Source organism: Eschrichtius robustus, chromosome 17 (assembly GCF_028021215.1).
Source record: "Eschrichtius robustus isolate mEscRob2 chromosome 17, mEscRob2.pri, whole genome shotgun sequence".
In the NCBI taxonomy this organism is placed as follows: Eukaryota; Metazoa; Chordata; class Mammalia; order Artiodactyla; family Eschrichtiidae; genus Eschrichtius; species Eschrichtius robustus.
In genome coordinates, this window is record NC_090840.1 from 28,529,684 (window position 1) to 28,549,811 (window position 20,128).

The window sequence follows — 20,128 nt, forward strand, 5'->3', positions numbered from 1 at the left end:
AAGCTCATAGACAGGTTTAGCTCTTCTAGATTTATAGCTTTAAAAATCTTTGATCTCATTATTGAGGGTTCATGACAAAGTTTCCAGTGATTCTCAAAGAAATGGGAAAATAAGAACAGTGCAGTGAAATTTTCATAAACATAAACATACTTCATTGAAAGGATTGTCCTTAAAATAGGAAACTGACCTTTTCTTATCATTGATAGTAGGATGTTTGTTGTGTTTAACATCCTTATTTGCCAAATTAAAAGTAGTCAATTTTGTGTTAGTCCCATTTTTAGATAGTCCCATTAAACACTCAAAATCTGGAAAAGGAACCACAACTGTAGAAAATATCAGTGGGGACTTCAGTCAATTTCCTTTCCTTCCAGTCCCAGGGCTTAAAAAGAGGCACACACAACCCATTGCTGCATTTTTTAATAAAGAAAGTAGCAAAAGTACAGCAAGTTGGAGAGAGTTCTCTAGCATTTAAGACACTTCTTTAGAGGACAAATGTTATGTCTTGGTTTCAATCAATCACTAAGGACCTGGATTTAAAATATCACTAAAATATACATTACAACATAGTCCTCAAAACAGTATCATAGTTCTCAAAGCATACCTGTCATGATTTAATCATTCCTCAATCCGAATCCATCTTACAATACAGATTTACTCTACCATTTGCACTGAATTTAGTATCTTTAGTTAGTGTATAAAACATTTCTAGATTCCTCTATCCCATTGCATAACTTTCAGTGAAAAGATTTAGTATCAAATGTTCACATCGCTGAGAATCACTGCTTGTAATTGGCAAAGTCATCCAGTATTGCAAGATCACTGGAAGCCATGAGAAACAGATAAGATTGAAAAGTATCCTATGTGATGTGACACAGTCCTGAGAAAACGTGGGCTGTCTGTGAGTTGTGCTCTAAGTGGGTCGTGGTGCAATTGACGTTCTGTTGCATTCTATCCCTTTTCCCCTTTCCAGTGAAATCAGATGAATTACAGACAATCAAGAAAGAATTAACCCAGATCAAAACTAAAATTGACTCCTTGCTAGGGCGCCTGGAGAAGATTGAGAAGCAGCAGAAGGCGGAGGCAGGTAAGTGAAAAAGATCTGTGGCCACAGACATGTCAGAATTAAACCATTGAAACAGTGTCAATCACGGAGACAGCGCAGGCCCAGGGGGATATTGGCTAAGTTTAATAGAGTTTAGTACAGTTACAAGAATACAGTCTTTAAGCTTAGACTTGCAATGATGGAATCTGATTTTTAACTTTTTAGAGAAGGTGAGCCAATTTGCCTAAAATTCATATTTTTAAAAAGAAGAGAAAAAAGGAAAAGTATTTTGATGCTAATAATAAGTAACAGTTGGATCATAATTAAACGTTTACATCTCAATATCAAGTAACCTTTAAGAAAATTAAATCAATTAATGAAATGTTCTATTGGGCTAAAATTATATTGATATTTCATTAAATTAACTGCAGCAAAATTTAACAGATTTCAAAAACCATGATTATAAAGTCCCACTCTTGCATTGCTGCAACTCTGCAAAACTTCAGAACCCGTTTTCAGGATCTCAGTATCAACGGTATGCCTGGCCACCCAAGGCCACATCACCTGACTTAATTCTTTAACTGAATGTCCTCTCTCCTTTGAATTATCTGCCCTGACCCTCATTCCATGCTAACAAAATTCTAATACCCTTTTATATGACCCAGCCTTGGCTGCAAACAGTGTAGCTCTACCTGTATCTGTTTTATATGTTGAGATTCAACATAAGACTTCATTTGCTAAAAGGGCTTCACTTTTTCAAAAATAAACAATACAGTTTTGAAAACCATTGATCAAATCCAGCCTCTGCATTTTGCAGATGAGAAAACGAAGGTTCAAGGAGGTAAACTGATTTTTCCATAGCCAAATAAATAGTTTGTGATAGACCTAGGTCTCAAACCCAGGTCTTGTGAGTGAAAGCACTGCCCTTTCCAATGTTATAGGAACATTGGAACAATCTCAGGTTCCACCCAGGGGCTGGTCCCAGGATTTCCCTGAAATGAGGCTACCTGGGTAACAACTAACTGATGAGAACCACTTGGGATCTAGGGCCACTGAGTTACAACAAAGAGGAACCTGCCTCTTTGTTGACTGGATCACTGGGGAGACGACTAGAGCTTACCTTCTGGTAATGAGGCATGCAGGGTTCAGGACTGAAAAGAAGCCAGCAGTGAGGTAGTGTTACAGCATAATGGGTGAAAGAAATATACTGTGGTTCAAATCCTCACAACTTCTTAGCCTCAGTTTTATCATTTATAAAATGAGGACAGTAATGGCTACCTGGCAACGTGAGAAATGAGTAAAGTAGAGCATGTAAGTTGTATAGTACAGTAACTAACACAGAGTAAAGGCTCAATAATTGGTGCTATTTGGTCTTGTTAGTAACATAAACATATATAGGCAAACAAATACTTCCTACTACTATCATGCAGCCTATTTCTAAAACAATAAGCCATATACCTAACACATGGTAGATTCTCACTAACTTTTGGTAAGTTAATGTGGATTAGAAGTGGTAGATAAATAATAGATAAAATAGGCTCATTTTTATTAAAAATTTCTGTTATATTTTCTATTGAGAAAAAATATGCTGCCTACACTTCTTTTTTTTTTTTTATACTCAGAAAAAAACTGATTTTATTTGACATAATGCAAATATTTCTTATATAACTGAAATAAATTCCATTCCAAAGGAAGATGACCTAAAATTTCATCAATCTTGGTATGCAATTTTCTAAGTCCAGACTCTCTAGGAAATCCTTATTCTTTTCTTTTTTTTTTTTTTTTAAACATCTTTATTGAAGTATAATTGCCTTACAATGGTGTGTTAGCTTCTGCTTTATAACAAAGTGAATCAGTTATACGTATACAATATGTTCCCATTTCTCTTCCCTCTTGCATCTCCCTCCCTCCCACCCTCCCCATCCCACCCCTCTAGGTGGTCACAAAGCACCAAGCTGATCTCCCTGTGCTATGCGGCTGCTTCCCACTAGCTATCTATTTTACATTTGGTAGTGTATATATGTCCATGACACTCTCTTACCCTGTCACATCTCACCCCACCCCCTCCCCATATCCTCAAGTCCATTCTCTGGTAGGTCTGTGTCTTTATTCCCGTCTTAACTGCCTACACTTCTTAATAGAGAAATTTAGATTTTAGAAAGTTTTTTATATGCTGTCTATGGCACTAATCTAAAGTGTTGCTGGAATTGAAATACCCTGTGATGTTGCTTAAATCAATATTTCCCTTTGAGGAACTTCTGTGAAATTCATTATTATGTAAAACAACCCTTACAGCAAAGGACTTTGATAACCAATTTGCACTTCAGTTTAAAGGATTATGGAGAACTCATTTAAATATAAATCACCTCAACGAGAAAAATGTGATCCTTATTCCATCATATTATAATTTCCAGTTTCCTGCAATGAATAATACCTTCCACATATCTTCTTAGAAGATCATCTATAAACGTGACACTAAAATTCAAAGCTTGCATTTTCTTTTCATGAAAGGCTGTCACCTTATTTTTGTACGTGTTTAAACTTTCCCAGTCATGAGACAGTTATTTTTAAAATGATAGGCTTAGGCCTTTGATATTTATGTCTTTCTTACTTGAACATGTCAGGAAGAAAATGGAATTATTTAATTTGTAATTTCAGTTTCGTAGTAATTGTCTCCTGAACAGTATTCATATTTATGGAGATAAGATGATCATTTTCTATATTTTCTTTATTAAAAGAAAGCAGGGCTGTATGGAGTCAATACTACATTATGGAAAGTTGAGAGAAATACATTAAAATTCTTTTTAAGTGCTCAATACTTCCTTATTAACTTTAAGGAGACACCCATTTTAATGTTTATTTGGTTGCAAGCCAATTATACGGCAGTTAATATTTATTCTTCACTATTGCTCTTTTATACATCTCTCATTCCTAGTTTACTCTTAGTCATTTGATGATGAAAGTTTCCAGCATAGAATAGTGGCAGGAAGGAGATGGAGGGTTACAAACAGGATAAAGCCACACAGCATGGAGATTGTCCTGAGTTCAAGTTTCATAGGATCACTTTTTTTCTTTTTCGTTTGAAGTGAATTCCTAAGCTATCAGGAATAATTGTAACGAGGTATAATGACATCATTTTGGATTCTCTGTACCTTAAATTACTGCTAATAGATGTTTGCATGGTATCCTATCTCTTCCTTTGATGTTGTAAACTTCCTCAGAACAAGGTCATGTTTTTCTCTAACTTTTCTGACTTTTCCAACACCATGTACTATGCACTGCACACGATTTAGCAGGTCATTTAACTTTTCTACGTCTCAAGCCCCTCAAATGTAAACTAGAGGAAGGGACTATGGCCTCAAGCATATATTCCAGCTTTTAAATTATGATTAGTATGAAGGGACTATGGTCTCAAACATATATTCCAGCTTCTAAATTATGATTAGTATGAAGGGACTATGGCCTCAAACATATATTCCAGCTTTTAAATTATGATTAGTATGAATCCACCCTGCATATGTTACTTTTTCCTATTTGAATAATTCAAATAACATTACTTTGGGATATGGTGACTATAGATTATTGAAAACAACAAATAACACATATCAATTTAGCCTACAATTTTGCCTCATTCTTAGATAATTCTTTTAAAAGAGAATCATAAATTGCCATATATGAAGACCACAATTTATATGTGGTTTACACAGTGATGTAAAATGACCATAAAGGGTGAAAGGAGTGAGAAGGAAAACTAAAGACTGAGTATCGTACAATGAGCAATGACATCTTTTAAAAAATCAAATTTCAGGCAAAGACTCTCTGATATGAAAAGGCAATTAGGCATTCTTTAATTCAACTTTATTCTCAGTGATGTGCTTCCTATATTACCAGCCAAACTCACTTGGACAATTCCAGTGAGAATAACCAACCTACCCTATCCATTAGACCTAACCACTAGAGAGGTCACACATCAGTCCCATCAGGATAAATTCATCCTGCCCATATGTTTGGTAAAAGATACAGAAATTTTTTTTAATAAATTAATGTTCAAGAATTAGAATATTACAGATAAATGTCAAGATATATAACTTCTTTTGAAAAATTGGAATCTTTCAATACTGCTGCCATGTTATACATGGCATGCACTTTTCAGTTTGCTAATACCTTTATCCAGCCAATTTACACATTTATGTTACGTGCTTGGTCCTTGATCATATTTGTGTCTCAGACTCCTATGGTAAGTAAGTTCTCCTTATACGGAGCCAAAATGGACTTTGCTTTCACTTGGTTCAGTTACTCTTTTTATGTCCCCTGAAACGAAGCTTAATATCTAATCTCTTGTGGATGTAACAGCCAATTAAATATATGAAAGAACTGTAGTATTCTCACCCTTCCAAAGCTTTTGAATAGAGTCAATATAATTGGCCCATAGATGCTCAACTTAGCTTCATTCAAATCTTGGTCAAAGCATCTTTGACGCCTTCTTTTCTCTAGATAAATATCAGTAATTTCTTCAACTGCTTCTCATGTCATTTAGTTTTGCATCTTGAACCATTGTCATCTCTCTTCTCTAGTCACTGTATAGTTTGTCAACTACGGAGTGTGGTACTCAGAATGGAAGACGTTGCTCCAGATATGATCTGACTGCTGCCACCTACAACGTGGCTACGAGTTCTGTCCTGAATACCTAACTGCTATCTTACACTTTGGATTAGATTGGTGATGTGTCTGGTTACAGATGTTGGACTGAACACATGAATTGAGCTCTACTCCCTCCTGAATCTGCATTAAAATAATGACAGGTTTAAAAAATGAAAATCCCTAAAGATATATAAAGAAAATGGGGAACAAAATTTTAGAAGCTAAACAGCAGATGGAGAAGTGTACCTGACTTATCGCATTCTAGAAATAAGTCCAGTTTTAACCACAGAACTCCCAAAAGGCTCAGAATCAAAGCCATTATAGTCCTCTGGAAAAGAGGGTATAAATGGCTGAAAGTCTGTTAAAGAAACAGATTCCTGTGTTACCATTCCCAACTGTCACTGGCCCATTAGACGTCTTGAGAAGTTTCCTCTAGAAAAGCTAAAACAGCATATCTCAGGGCTAATAGAAAACAAACAAATTTGAGAGCAGTTAAAAACAGGGAGAAAAGCAGAAGTTTCCACAATTACTACAGAAATTCCAAGCATTCTCCTCCCCTTCAGCTGCCAGACTACTGGCAGGACACTAGGAGAGGTTTCAGTTGGAAATATGAGCAGCTGAAGAGAAAAGATTTAAAGATGTTGGCGTGGATGCCACCCAAAGAAATAGTCAACAAGATCACCCTGCAGAAACGATATCCCCCTTATGCTTACAAAGCTTCCCATCCATATTTTAATACCCCACTCTTAATACAAACAGACAAGGTTCACAAGATGGCAGAAAACATTTAATGTAAAAAGCAAATACCAAAAAAAGAAGAGAAAAATAATTAAAAATTGGAGGAAACAGATTGTGCAGGAAGAATAAAACTTCAAAAAAAAAAAATCACTGATTAATACCCTCAGAGAGAAAGAGAAGGAAGGTATTGCATTCATGAAACAGGAACACAAGACTAAAACTCAGTATTTAAAGGGCAGATAAAAGAGCTTTTAGAAATTAACATACGATAGCACAAATAAACAGGATTGAAAGACAAAATTGGGGAAACTCTCCCAGACAATACAGAAGAAAATTCAGGTGGAAAATCGGAAGGGAAGGATATGAAAGTTACTGGATGACTATCTGAAAAACAGGGTTTCAGAAAGAAAGAGAAGGAGCATCCAAAAACAATTTTTGGGGGAGAAGAAATAACCAAAACTGAAGAACATAGTTAACCAGATTGAAAGGATCCACGGAGTACCTGAAACAGGGCATGAAAACAGATGTGCTTCAAAGCATAAAACTGTGATATTTCATAGCATGGGGGCAAAGAGAAGATCCTACAAGCTTCCAGGGAGACAGAGAGGAAAAGAGAGAGAACAGTTTTTATATAAGGAAACAAATCAGAATGCCAATGGGCCTTTCAGCAGCCACACTAAAAGCTAGAAAGCAATGAAAACATCCTCTTGCAACCTACAATTCTATACCTAATTCCCAAACTATTAAAAAGTGAGGGTAGATTGAAGATATTTTCAGATGTACAAGGCTTAAAAAACTTACCTCCAATTCACCGTTTCTCTGACAATTACTGAAGATATACTTCACCAAAACAAGGAGTTAAACCAAGAAACAGAATAACATGACTTTCCCAAAGCAGGGAATCCAAGGGCAAAGGGAATCCTCAGGATAATGATAATGAAGATTCTAGCATATGAGCTGTGAAAGAGACCTGGAAAGTAATGAGTACAGATCAGACCTGTTCAAAGGTTCTGGGAGAGACTTTTTCAAGAAGATGAAATGTGTTCAGTGGCTAATAGTTGGGGAAGTGAATTGGTTGAGATGAGATTTACACATCTGGTTGAGGGACAGGTAAGTTTGTTTAAGCATATAGAAAGGAGTACATGTACTTAGTACAAGTACCAAGTTTAAAACAAACAACCTAAGACAATTTTTAATTCCAAAGAAAGTCAAATATTGTTTGGAAAAGAACAAATTATTCATTATATACTAACAACTTAGCTGCCCAATGCATTTACATTTTTTAATTTATGTAAAAACTGAAAACTGATCTAATACAATTTACAGTATAACTCTTGAGGGAGATGGGAAGTAAGTGGGGATGGGAAGTAAGCTGAATCCTCGGCTTTCCAAGGGTGATGTTAATAGATAGCATATAAAACTAATCAAGAAGTAGCAATATAAACATGCTATTTAGAAATATGAGGACACATATTTAAAAGAATCAGCTAAGTGAGTATAAAGCTCTTAAAGAGCTGGAAATGGTAAGCAAATGGGAAGAGAAGACTACTGTTTTCATTAACAAGTCTTGTAGAAATATTTAACTACAAAAATTAAATGTTTTAAAGAAGCTCAATTTACGGGGAAAAAAAGAGATTGAGTTGCCTCTAGCAAATGGATCAAAACTTTTCCAGCTGCTTCCTAGAGAGCTCCAGTGGCCATCCCTCAGGTAAGTGTCACTGGACACTTGTTAAAAATGGCAAGGAAGACTTCATTCAAGACTATTGTAATAGGGGTCAAAACTATTGCAATAGGGGATGGAAATTGAACTCAGCTCTACCAAAACAAAAGGTAGGAGGGTTTTTAAATGCAAGAGTAATTTACTGAAAAGTATTAGAGGATGCTAGTAGGGAGGTTGATCAATATGATGAGGCCATCCATGTTTGCTGATTGACTCCATGGAAGTTAGGCTCCTACTGGCCCACAGAGACTGGGAGCCAGGAGTCCTATCTTTCTCTGATGATTACATTTCAAAGGGAGAGCCTCCAGGTCTTGAAAAGACATGCCTGGGTTATAAAAGATGTACAACTCAAAGGGGCATAGAAAGAATTTACAAGTACAAGGCTTCTAAAGTAAATGATGTAAGAAAAAGGAGGTCAGAGCCCATAATCAGAATGGAGTCTGTCAAAAGTGCAATCAAGCTGAGGGGAATGTTAAAGCTTTCTTAATAACAACTCAATCATAGTCTTTAAAAATTAAACTCTTTCTCCTCTAAATATACTCTTCTCTCTGCACCCTGCCTCTGTCACATCACCATTACATAAATCCTGTCAATCACATTGCCAACCTCGATATCATCTTCTATTACTACTATAGCCAGTATTGCAAAATCTGGCTTTTGGCATCTTTTTACTCCATCCCTTCTATTTTCTCAGTGGTACTGCTGATACCCAAGCCCGCTCACTTGCTCTCTTGCAGTCACCTTTTTTTTTTTTTTTTAAGAACTTTCAGCTGTTATCTACACTTCTAGTTCCTCCCTAATTCATCTTCCTTGGTGCAAATAGATTTACACTGCTAAAACATCCAAGGCCCCAGACTTGGGAATAAGAACTAGGTTCACATCCTACTAGAGACCTAGTCCCAGAACTTACTACCTGCATAAAATTTGGAAAGGTCATTATAAAATTTATAAAATGGGTAAAATAATATCTATTCCTTAAAATTATTGTGAGATTTAAATAAACACAATATCTCAGTAATTTTTTTAAGTGATTTATATTGAATCTATGGTCACCTCAACTATCGAGAATACTTCTTGTGAACAACTTTGAGGTCATTTTCACCAGGAATGTACTTATGTAACTGGTATTTTAATCTAAAAGCATTCCTCCTGCATACCTTTCCTAATGCTCATTTATGTCATTGTTAGTGACACCGGCCATAATAAGTGCATCTTTCTAAATGGCATTTACTGGAATCATTGAGTTAAATTCATATTATACACAGGTATTGTAGAATTTTTTTTTTAAAAATACAGTTTGTACTGCAATGTGAAAACAATAGTTTGAGGCTACTAGCTGGCTCTGATGAATAATGTGACTGTTTTTATATCAACATTCTTTCCAACCATCTGCTAAGTACAATACAGCTAGCAATTAGCTAGCAATTAAGCCAGCATGTCAAAAAACTTAATTGCAAACTCAACTAATTTTCAAAGTTATATTAATGATAATAGCTCTACAGCAAACTGAATTTAATAAAAATGCTTTGAACATAAATCCCAACAATTCTAACTTGCCTTCTAAATCATATATACATGTTGAAATAGAAATGAGAGGTACAGGAATAAAAAATTTTGAATATGATGATTAAAATTTTATATCAAATTCTTTCCTTTCAGGGCTTTTTAAAGCCTGAGGCGTTTTCCCTTAAACAGAAGTATTTACCTGTCACTTGCACTTCGTTTCCTTTGATAGCCATTGTTTAGCTTGAACATGTGCTTCTAACTAAGCAGATTTCTTCATTCTTGAATTTAAAATTGTCTGGTTCTTCCCTCCTACATGTTGATGGGAATGTAAGTTGGTGCAGCCACTGTGTAAAACAGTATGGAAGTTCTTCAGAAAACTAAAAATAGAATTAGCATATTATCCAGCAATCCCACTCCTTTGCATACATCAGACAAAACTATAATTCAAAAAGATATATGCACCCCTATGTTCATAGCAGCACTATTTGCAATAGCCAAGACATGGAAACAGCATAAGTGTCCATCAACAGATGAATGGATAAAGATGTGGTACATATATACAATGGAATACTACTCAGCCATTAAAAGGAAGGAAATAATGCCATTTGCAGCAACATGGGTGCAACTAGAGATTCTCATACTAACTGAAGTAAGTCAAAGAGAAAGATAAATACCATATGATATCATTTATACATGGAATCTAAAATATGACACAAATGAACCTATCTAGGAAATGGAAACAGAATCATGGACGTAGAGAACAGCCTGGTGGTTGCCAAGGGAGCGGGGGTTGGGGGAGGGATGGAGTGGGAGGCTGGAGTTACCAGATGTAGGCTTTTATACATAGGATGGATAAACCACAAGGTCCTACTGTATAACACAGAGAACTATGCTCAATAACCTATGATAAACCATAACGGAAAAGAATAGTTACAAATAGAATGTATATATAATTGAATATTTTTGCTGCACAGAAGTAATTAACACAACATTGTAAACCAACTATACTTCAGTAAAAATAATTTTTAAATTAAAAAAATTAAAACCTCAAAAAAAAAAATTGTCTGGCTCCTGAAGAGATTCAAAACACTCCCCTGGTATGTGAAATTAGGCTTTTTTTTCTAGAGATATATTAGAAAGCAGCCCAGGCTATGGAGTCAGAAAACCTTAGGTGGTAATTTCAACTCTTGTATATAGTAACTGTGGGCACCTTACTGAATATATGTATGCCTCAATTTTTCCTTCTGGAAAAATGATAAATAAGCCTGCCCTTCAGGATATTTCAAGGCCTAAAGGTAATGAATGTCCCATAGTCAGCACTTTGTAAGCACTTACTAACTTGCAGCCAAAATAAACTTTTTTCTGTTGAAATTCATAATTTATATAATATTAGAGATATCTTTTAGGCACAAACTGCTTTTTGGTTCCTGATATATTCTTTTAAAAATCTAAAACTAACTCACTTTTCTCACAAAAGAAATGTTGTGGTTGTCCTTCACTCTGGCTTAAAAAGTCAACAAAGACTCAAAAAAATGCCAGTGTTCAAAGGCAGCCCTCCTCCCGCAAGCACTTGAAGACTTCATAGTTTATTTTTCTCCTGGAGACTTGTCAGTTATAAACATGAACAATTTTCCTCTCAGAAATTCTCATACCCCACGATTGATTTTGCCTTAGTGGTGTGGGGCTCTTGTGTAGAATGTTTCAAGGAGGTTTCTTTTAGGTTCTTTGAATTTGTATTTTTGCTACCATGGTGCCAAATTCAAAAATCACTGTGACTCTATATAAAGAATTTGATACCCAGACATTTATTTTCACTTTCTAGTTCCACAAAAATTCATGAATATATTCAACAAATATTTAATTTACATGTAATCCTCTGAGCCACCAGGGATACAAAAACGTATAAAAAGGTTTCTGCCCCAAAGAAGCTTCAGTAGTAGAGACATAAATGCATGCACGCGTGTGTGCGCACACACGCACACACACACTCACAATAAAAAGTAAAAGTGAGAAGTAGAAAAAGAATTATGCAGATAAGGAGACTGTTATGAAGTTAAGAATAAACTAAAAAACTAACAACTACTAATAAACTACTCATTTCTAATAGAAGTAGAATTAGATAATTATTCATAAAAATAGAACAAGTTGCTTTGTTCTTTCTATTTCAACAAGATAATAACTGGATCAAAACTGCTTGGTAAACTGTGAACCAACAGTTTTATAAACAAGATATGCTTTCATGTGTGATTTTTTTCATGAACCCTTTAACTGCTTAGTGATTATAACATTTCCCATTGAGATAATGACAAAAATCTATGGTGGCCACATTACTAAAGCACAGACTGATTGTATTTCTGTTAAACTCCTATGAATCAATTGCCATTATAATTAAGCCTTTTTTCTCGACCCAGATAACGTCTTCCATGCATCTAGCTTTCAAATTAATGAATGGATGAATGAGGATGTTATAGGATGTTTTTGCAATGAACTATATTAATACACAACTGCCTTTGAAATAGGTCATCAGAGGAATTACAGGTATGTTGTATATTAATACACAAAACAGAGTAACTTAAAACACTATGTCTGTCTAAACAGAAATTAAGGGACCAGGTCAAAGCCAAAATTGTCTTTGTAATATATGATTCTTAATGATCAGTAGTGATGAATTATTTTGATAGGGACAACTTATCTGTAGCAATCAAGTAATCAATATAGATTCAACTCAAGAACTATTTTGAACCTCTTAAGAGAACATGTTTGTGTGCCCTTTATAGTTTAAAAAACACATTCACCTCTTTTTCCTCATTTGAGCATACTGTAGCCTTCTGAAAGATGTCATCTTTATGCTCATTTTTTAGAAAAGAAAATTACGGTTAATAGAACTAGTAATTAACAAAAGTGTGGCTCTCAAATCCTATATTCTCTCTAATGCCTTATCTCTTCTCTGTATAAGACGTTCAATGAGGGGTACAGAGAACATCAAAATATTTCTTGATAACTGACTAGTATTGCACTTTTCACTTTATAAAAGATTGATATCTTCATTATCCCCTTAGAGTGTGATAATGACCTTTTGAGGCAATAGCTCAAGTTTCAAGAAAGCTTAAACACTAATGAGAAAAGGAGAAGACAACAACAGAACTATCTGATCCACGTTTTGGTTGATCAAAGGAGGAGGGATTGTATTCAACTAAGAAGATCAGGAAAGTCAACTTGGATTCCAAAGATAACTGAAGCAAATTGTTACACAAAGCCAAATGAGGACTACACAACTCCGAGATCTGGTCCTACATACATTCTCTGAAAATCCATTACACTTTTAGGACCAGAGATTTTCTAGAGAAAAAAAAAAAAAAAGAAACAATATAACTTTCAACATCAAAAAGTGACGGTTCTTAGAGAACATATATTTCTGAAGTCATTAGAGAAGAAATAGATATGCCAGACCAAATGAATTTCCAATATAATGTGAATTTTAACCAGAAGCCCATTTGTGTGTTATAACAAAAGAATAAACACAATGACTAAAAATTGAGAAAGTTTGACTTTAGGAAAAGTTGTAATATTAGGGACTTTTTTAATAGAATAATAATTATCCAATCCCAGACCTTCATTCCTTTTTCTTTCTTAAAATACCAACACCAGGACTTGAGAGCATTTGAACAACCAACGTAGTGACCCAGAGTGGCTAGAAGTGAGGGGGTCCGGTGATAAGTACAAAAACCTCTTTTAGGAGAAAGAGTGGAAGATCAAACTAGAGTAGCCAAATCCATGTGTCTTCCAGGATCAGTGATACAGAGGCAACAGGGTGGAGCATAAGCCATGATTAATATCAAAGGATTCCAAACTTTTCAGTGCTCTCACTAGTCTGCCCATCACAGCTTTTTTTTAAATTAAAATATAGTTGATTTACAATATTGTGTTAGTTTCAGGTGTACAGCAAAGAACAGAAAAAAAGTGGTCTGGAACTGAACCCTGAACCCGCAATATCTCCTTGGAGTTATGCCTGTATTTATATAAGTAACTATTATTACAATTTTAAACAATTTATAGGAGAGAATATCTGTTTGCTTATACATAACGTTTATCCATTTATTGATTTACATATTAGTTATGTTTGAAAAGATTTGTGCTGAGTCAAAATGTATATAACAATGCTTATTTTCCTTTTAACTCACATTACAAAAAAGACCAAGAATGAATACCCCAAAATATTTTGGCTCTATAAACTATCCTTATTGCTGTAAAATATAAATAAATAAACTCGAAGTGCAACATCTTTTAAAACTCGAATAATGGGATAATCATCTGATAAAATAATAATAATCAAAATGAGTGTGAAAAGCACATAGCTTTTGACATAGTCATGTACACATGGGAATAAGAGAAGGAGGTACATAAGATAATCTCATTTATTCAATACCCAGTGCTTCTTGGTATTTTCACAAGAAAAGAAAACCAACCACTAGGGGAAATAATTATTATGTTGTCAGCATAATTCCCATTTGGGCAAATTTCTGTGAACGAAATGCACACACTCTGGCATTAGAGGGAATTCTGTTAATGTAGAATGTAGCTTCATTTGTTGAGCACTTACTATTTGCAAATCACTAAACTAAACACTTTGATTTACTACTCTAGGCCCTGAAAGTTAAAATCTATCTATTCTAACTGTGTGGATGAGAAAACTGAGGCACAAGGAGGGTTTATCATTTCAGCATCGCAAAGCTTGTAAATGATGAAGCTCGACATTGAACGCAGGCTCTCTTACACCAGAATTTTATTTTTAACCCTTGTGGTTAACCACATCTACCAACAGAATTTAGAGTAAAATATCAAAGGATTGCTCATATGGACATGTTGTTGACAGGCAACATATCTGCTTTTGTACTTTTTTCCTCAGTGAGTTTTTGTCTTCTTCACTTAGGTTTGAACTTGTCAGTGAGAGATTTCTTCGTCTTCCTTCCTTGAGTGAACAAATTCTATGTTTTAGCTGATTTTCTTTTCTTTTCTTTTCTTTTTTTTTTTTTTTTTTTTTTTTGCTGTATTTTCTCCTTAGAGAGAACATCCTTATCAGAAAGGACTATATATAACCAGAAAGATCAATCTGTTTATGTAAATCTTTGTTTCTTTATATACAAGTACCATCTGCATTCCCCAAGTTTTTGCTAATTCTGTTAAAAAATAATATGCTTACATGTAAATACACAGATATATGAACATAATTTACATGATTGAATAAATTCAACCTTAATGTAATATTACTTTATCTTCCTCACACACTTAATAGTACAGAGTTTACCCATTCATAGGCTGTTTTTTCATGGTTTATCCAAATGGCTCATGAGCAACCCAAAGTAGTAGTCATTTGCTTTTTCCCCCCCTACCAGAAGCTCAGAAGAAGCAATTGGAAGAGAGTATAGAGCTGATCCAAGATGAATGTGTGTCAGAGAATGCAGACCACTCTACAGAGGAGCCTGCTGAAGGAGGGCCAGATGCCGATGGAGAAGAGATGACTGATGGGATAGAGGAGGACTTCGATGAAGATGGGGGTCATGAGCTGGTAGGAACTAAACATTTGGTGTCCACACACCTTTGGTAATAGTACCAGCATGTCAGTGACTCATTCATTCTAAAATATAGATTAATTATTGGGGGCCTATTTCTTTCTTACATGCATATATTTAAGGCAACCTCAGACAGTGCTTTGCACATAATAAGTGCTCAATATATTTTTGCTAATTTAAAATATGAGGGAATAAATGAATGAACAGGAATATTATATATGAGATTAGGTATATTTACAGCCTCATATGAAAGATTCTTTTTCTCAAATGCTTCATCATGAAAGGAATCTTGTGTTTGTGCAGCTACACATGAACTGTACATGGGTATAATATCCTGGTAATAAAACAACCATTTATTGGATGATACATGGCTCCCCTCTTATTTAGTAGTGTCACTCACTGATGATAATTATATTAGTTATATGGCCAACAGCCCTTTGTACACTCTGCTAAGATGATCCTTCGGTGTATAACCAGTTTATCATCTTCAGTGCCTGTGCTGCTTGATAACCAGTTTTTATGAGTTGCGGATTTGACCGAGACTTGATTCTTTACATGTTTTGTTTTCCCAATGTTGTAATCATTATACTGCTCATTTCCAGATGTTCTTTCCTGTATAAACACACCAGGACTTGGTAAATATATGCTGATGAGAATGCTACTCCTCATATTTTATCAGTCATGAAATTAAATATACTATCTTAAAGGGACTGACTAATAAGAATAAGGCAAATGTGTGTGTATGTGTGTGTGTGTTGCCAGCTCTCAAGTATCTATGGACTGATTGCATTAAACTTGACTTATCCTAGGTAATATCAGATTCCAATTTGTTTTAATACCTACTGTTATTTAACTGATTTTGTCGTGGTTGTTGTTTTGGCATGGTAACTACCCTATCCCTAGTTTCATTTATGGAATTCTATATTGATTTTTAATATTCCAGTTCTGTTTAAATTGCATGGTACCTTTATTTAAACTTTTCAGATATGAGTCTTTAACAACCACCCTTATTTTTACAAAAGTCTGCCTCAGTTTGAAGGACTTGAGTACCTATTTTTAGAACTGTTTTGCTTTCTAAAGTCTGTTGATCAGGGACTAGAATGAAAGACTAACAAGTTTCTCAACTTCTCCTTAGGCAGGACTTTAATCCAACAGCATAAGTTCCTCAAGCCATTCTAATCAGACTTTTGTTGTCACCATCTCATTGTGACTGCTTTTGTTGAGGTCTCTGAAAGCCTCCATGTTGCCATTACCTATGGTTGCCTCTCCGTTCTTATTTTAATTAACCTATCAGCAGAATTTGGCTGAAAACTGGTTAGGAGAATTTCTCAGAATACTAGTTGTTCATTCTCATTCACCCGTGCTAGAAACAGTCCCTCCATATTCCCACTAAATAATGGAATAGCCCAGGGCTTTGTCATGGGCCACCTTCTCTTTCTACACACTTTCACAAGGTAACTTCATCAGACACCAGAGCTTTGAGTATTATTTATAGGTCAAAGATTCCTAAATCTATATTTCTACTTTTCATCTCTTCCTGGAATTCTAGACTCAAGTAGATGCCTCTCTCCTCAAAGATGTTCAATAAAAAATTGAAACTTAACATGCCAGAAACATTCTTGATTTTTTCCAGCCATCTTATACTTTCCAGCCTTCCTCTTTCTGGTAAACAACATCATTATCCACACAGTTGTTAAAAACCAAAAAGACGACGATTACCTTTGATTCGCTCCACATTCCCCCATTCATTCTACCTCCAAATCATAGCCCAAAGCTAGTTACATCTCCACTACAGCTAAACTGACTTTTTTGCTTCAGCCCATGCTATCCATTCTCCACACAAGGAGGATAAAAATCATTTTAAACTGTATACCAGGTAATGCTACTCCCTTGCTTAAAACCCTACAGTGCTTTTATCACACTTAGAATCAAAATCCCTAAGTGCATGAATTTAAATTAAAATTGGATGGAAGATGCCAGGAGAGAGAGAGAGAACTTGCTGAGGAGAAAGAAAGTCCCCAGTGCTGACAGGAAAGGAATTTAGGACACAGGTGTATGTATAGGCTGGCCTTTGACATGAAGAGGGACTCTTTCATTGCAACAAACTGTAGTAAGTCTGAGGATTTGGTGGCAGGTGTTGAGGGAATTCAAGCATGAACTGTAAGTCAGAGGGTGATAATCTCTGGAGAGTGAGGAGAGATGGGCATTGTCACAGATTTAAGGAGAAAGGAGAAGATTTGAAGAAGCGAGTATGGAAAACATAGAAGATCACTAATTTGGAAAACATATAAAGATTGATGGTTCGTGTCCATAGCCAGTTGAGGCTAGAGACCCAGAATTAAAAAGTAGTAGTTTTCAAGCTTTAAGGTGTATCAGAATAACCTGGGAGTTTGTTAATTCCCATTCCAGATGGCTAAAACACATATTGCTGTGTCCCATTCCAAGAGTTTCTGATTCAGTATGCTGAGTGTGTCTGGGAATTCACATTTCTAATGGGTTCCCAAGTCATGTTGATGCTGCCAGTCTGGGGTTCTCTTTGAGAACCACTGTTGAGCAGGGAAGGAGGGGAACATAGGAGGGGGCTGAGAAGGAGAAAACAGAGGCACAAAGGAATAGAAGTCCCTATACCATTAAGGACCAGAGGAAAGGAAAGGAAATGAATAAGATAAAAACAATGGTTGTACTCAGAGACTGAGATATTTCAGAGGAGTGACAGTTAGGTGATGAGAAAATCCATGGGAGGGGGTGATGGAAGTGGGATCAGAAGAAAAGTCACTGCATATGAAGAATTCAATGAACTGAGAGGCTCAGATGCAAGATGGCTCATCTACATGTGCATGAAATCACTCCAAATATCAGATAGAAGTACAAGAGTAAGACAGCTATGAAAAGTCAGCTGTCATGAAAGAGCTAGCAAGGCCCATTTTAGTCCCAGATCTGTCACTATCCAATCCAATCGATTCACCTTAAACATAACTTCTCTGAGTCTCAACTTTCTTATCTGCAAAATAGTAAGGTTAGGTCAGAAATTTCTAAAATCCATTTTGTTTGATCTTTCCTCTGAGTGAGTCTGTGCTCCAGGAACACCATGTCTGAAAGAGCAAGGGTTGAGCATGCAGCCAAGGGAACAAAGCCAAACCATGGTGTTTGGTTTATGTTCTAAACACACAGAAAGTAACTGATTAGAACTATTGCTGCCTGGAGGTTCTCAGGTTTTCTCCCTCAACTCCTGCATTATAAATGGGGGTTTAGCTAATGAGAGGTAAGGATACTATCTCTAGTATCTCATTTCATTTCTAAAACTTGGAAAACAATGAGTGAGGGTGAGTGTAGCCCTCAGTCCCTGCAGTCTAAATGGAGACTGGGGAGTCCCCCCAGTGATTGGCCAAGAGAAAATTCCCTGTTCTGGTGTCTACTATTTTCTCTTTTCCAGACCACATGAACCAAATCATACTTGGTTCCTGAAAAGGAAAGTAAAAACACAAATCTTTTCTTTTTGAAGAGTGGGTATGATTACAGATTCAGCAAGGATACAGTATAATTAGGTCTTTAGCACATACAGTAGGAACCAAAAAGAAGAACTGGCATCCACGTGCTCAGTCAGCTGCTCAAAGAAAATCTGAAATGAATGGGAAACAAAACTTGTATCTGAAGCAAAGGAGATCCAGCAAAGTGTGATAGTGGGACAGCCATAAGTGGTGGCACCCCTTGTGGAGCATGTGGGAAGCTTCTCCATACATTGCCTAGATCTAAATATCCAGTTAGTGAAATCGATTTCCATTAAGCAATCCATTCAACTGATGTTCAGGTGCCTACTGTGTGTGAATCAGGTGCTACAAAAATTGTACAGATAACTAAAACTATTGCTTTATGTGTAAAATGAAATGTTTAAGTAAATGGTTCTTTTTCTCAAGTAGCTTAGTGCCTTAGAGAAGACTGATTTCCTCATGTAAAAAATAATATACCTGTACTTCATAATTTATAAGAAGTGAGCCAGGGCTAAAAATCTGTGATTCTATAATAATCTATGCCTATGTATTTCATTAGTGCCTATAAATTAAGACTTGAATATATTTAAAATTGAACTCTATATTGACACATTATACATACACTATCAAACTGTTACCATACTCATTTCCGAATAAATCCATTAGCAAATATTTATTGATTAACAACTAATCAGATTTTTGCTATGGGAATAAAGAAGGAAATCATATTTTTTCCATCAAGAAGGCTATCAAGAACTCGAATTGGTTCAAGATGGCAGAGTAGAAGGACGTGCTCTCACTCCCTCTTGTGAGAACACCAGAATCACAACTAACTGCTGAACAATCATTGACAGGAAGACACTGCAACTCAACAAAAAAGATACCCCACATCCAAAGGCAAAGGACAAGCCACAATGAGATGGTAGGAGCGGCGCAATCACAATAAAATCAAATCCCATAACTGCTGGGTGGGTGACTCACAAACTGGAGAACACTTGTACCACAGAAGTCCACCCACTGGAGTGAAGCTTCTGAGCCCCACGTCAGGTTTCTGAACATGGGTGTCTGGCAACAGGAGGAGGAATTCCTAGAGAATCAGACTTTGAAGGTTAATGGGATTTGATTACAGGACTTCAACAGGACTGAGGGAAACAGAGACTCCACTCGTGGAGGGCACACACAAAGTAGTATGTGATTGGGACCCAGGGGAAAGAGCAGTGACCCCATAGGAAAAAGAAGCAGACCTACTTGCTAGGGTTGGTGGGTCTCCTGCAGAGCTGGGGGGTGACTCTGTCTCACCGTGAGGACAAGGACACTGGCAGCAGAAGTTCTGGGAAGTACCTTTGGGGTGAGCCCGCCCAGAGCCCACTATTAGCCGTATCAAAGAGCCCGGGTAGGCTCTGGTGTTGGACTGCCTCAGGCC

The 20,128-nt window shown here is 36.1% G+C and overlaps 1 protein-coding gene across 1 annotated transcript in view; it reads left to right on the forward strand.

The window, feature by feature from the left end:
- Window positions 1-15,252, forward strand: part of RALYL (RALY RNA binding protein like) — a 532,902-nt gene extending 517,650 nt beyond the window's left edge. Inside the window, exons 7-8 of the mRNA XM_068525481.1 lie at window positions 971-1,084; window positions 15,041-15,252. Coding sequence (XP_068381582.1) covers window positions 971-1,084; window positions 15,041-15,252 — 326 coding nt within the window. The remainder of the gene's footprint in view (window positions 1-970; window positions 1,085-15,040) is intronic.
- The last annotated feature ends 4,876 nt before the right edge of the window (window positions 15,253-20,128 follow it).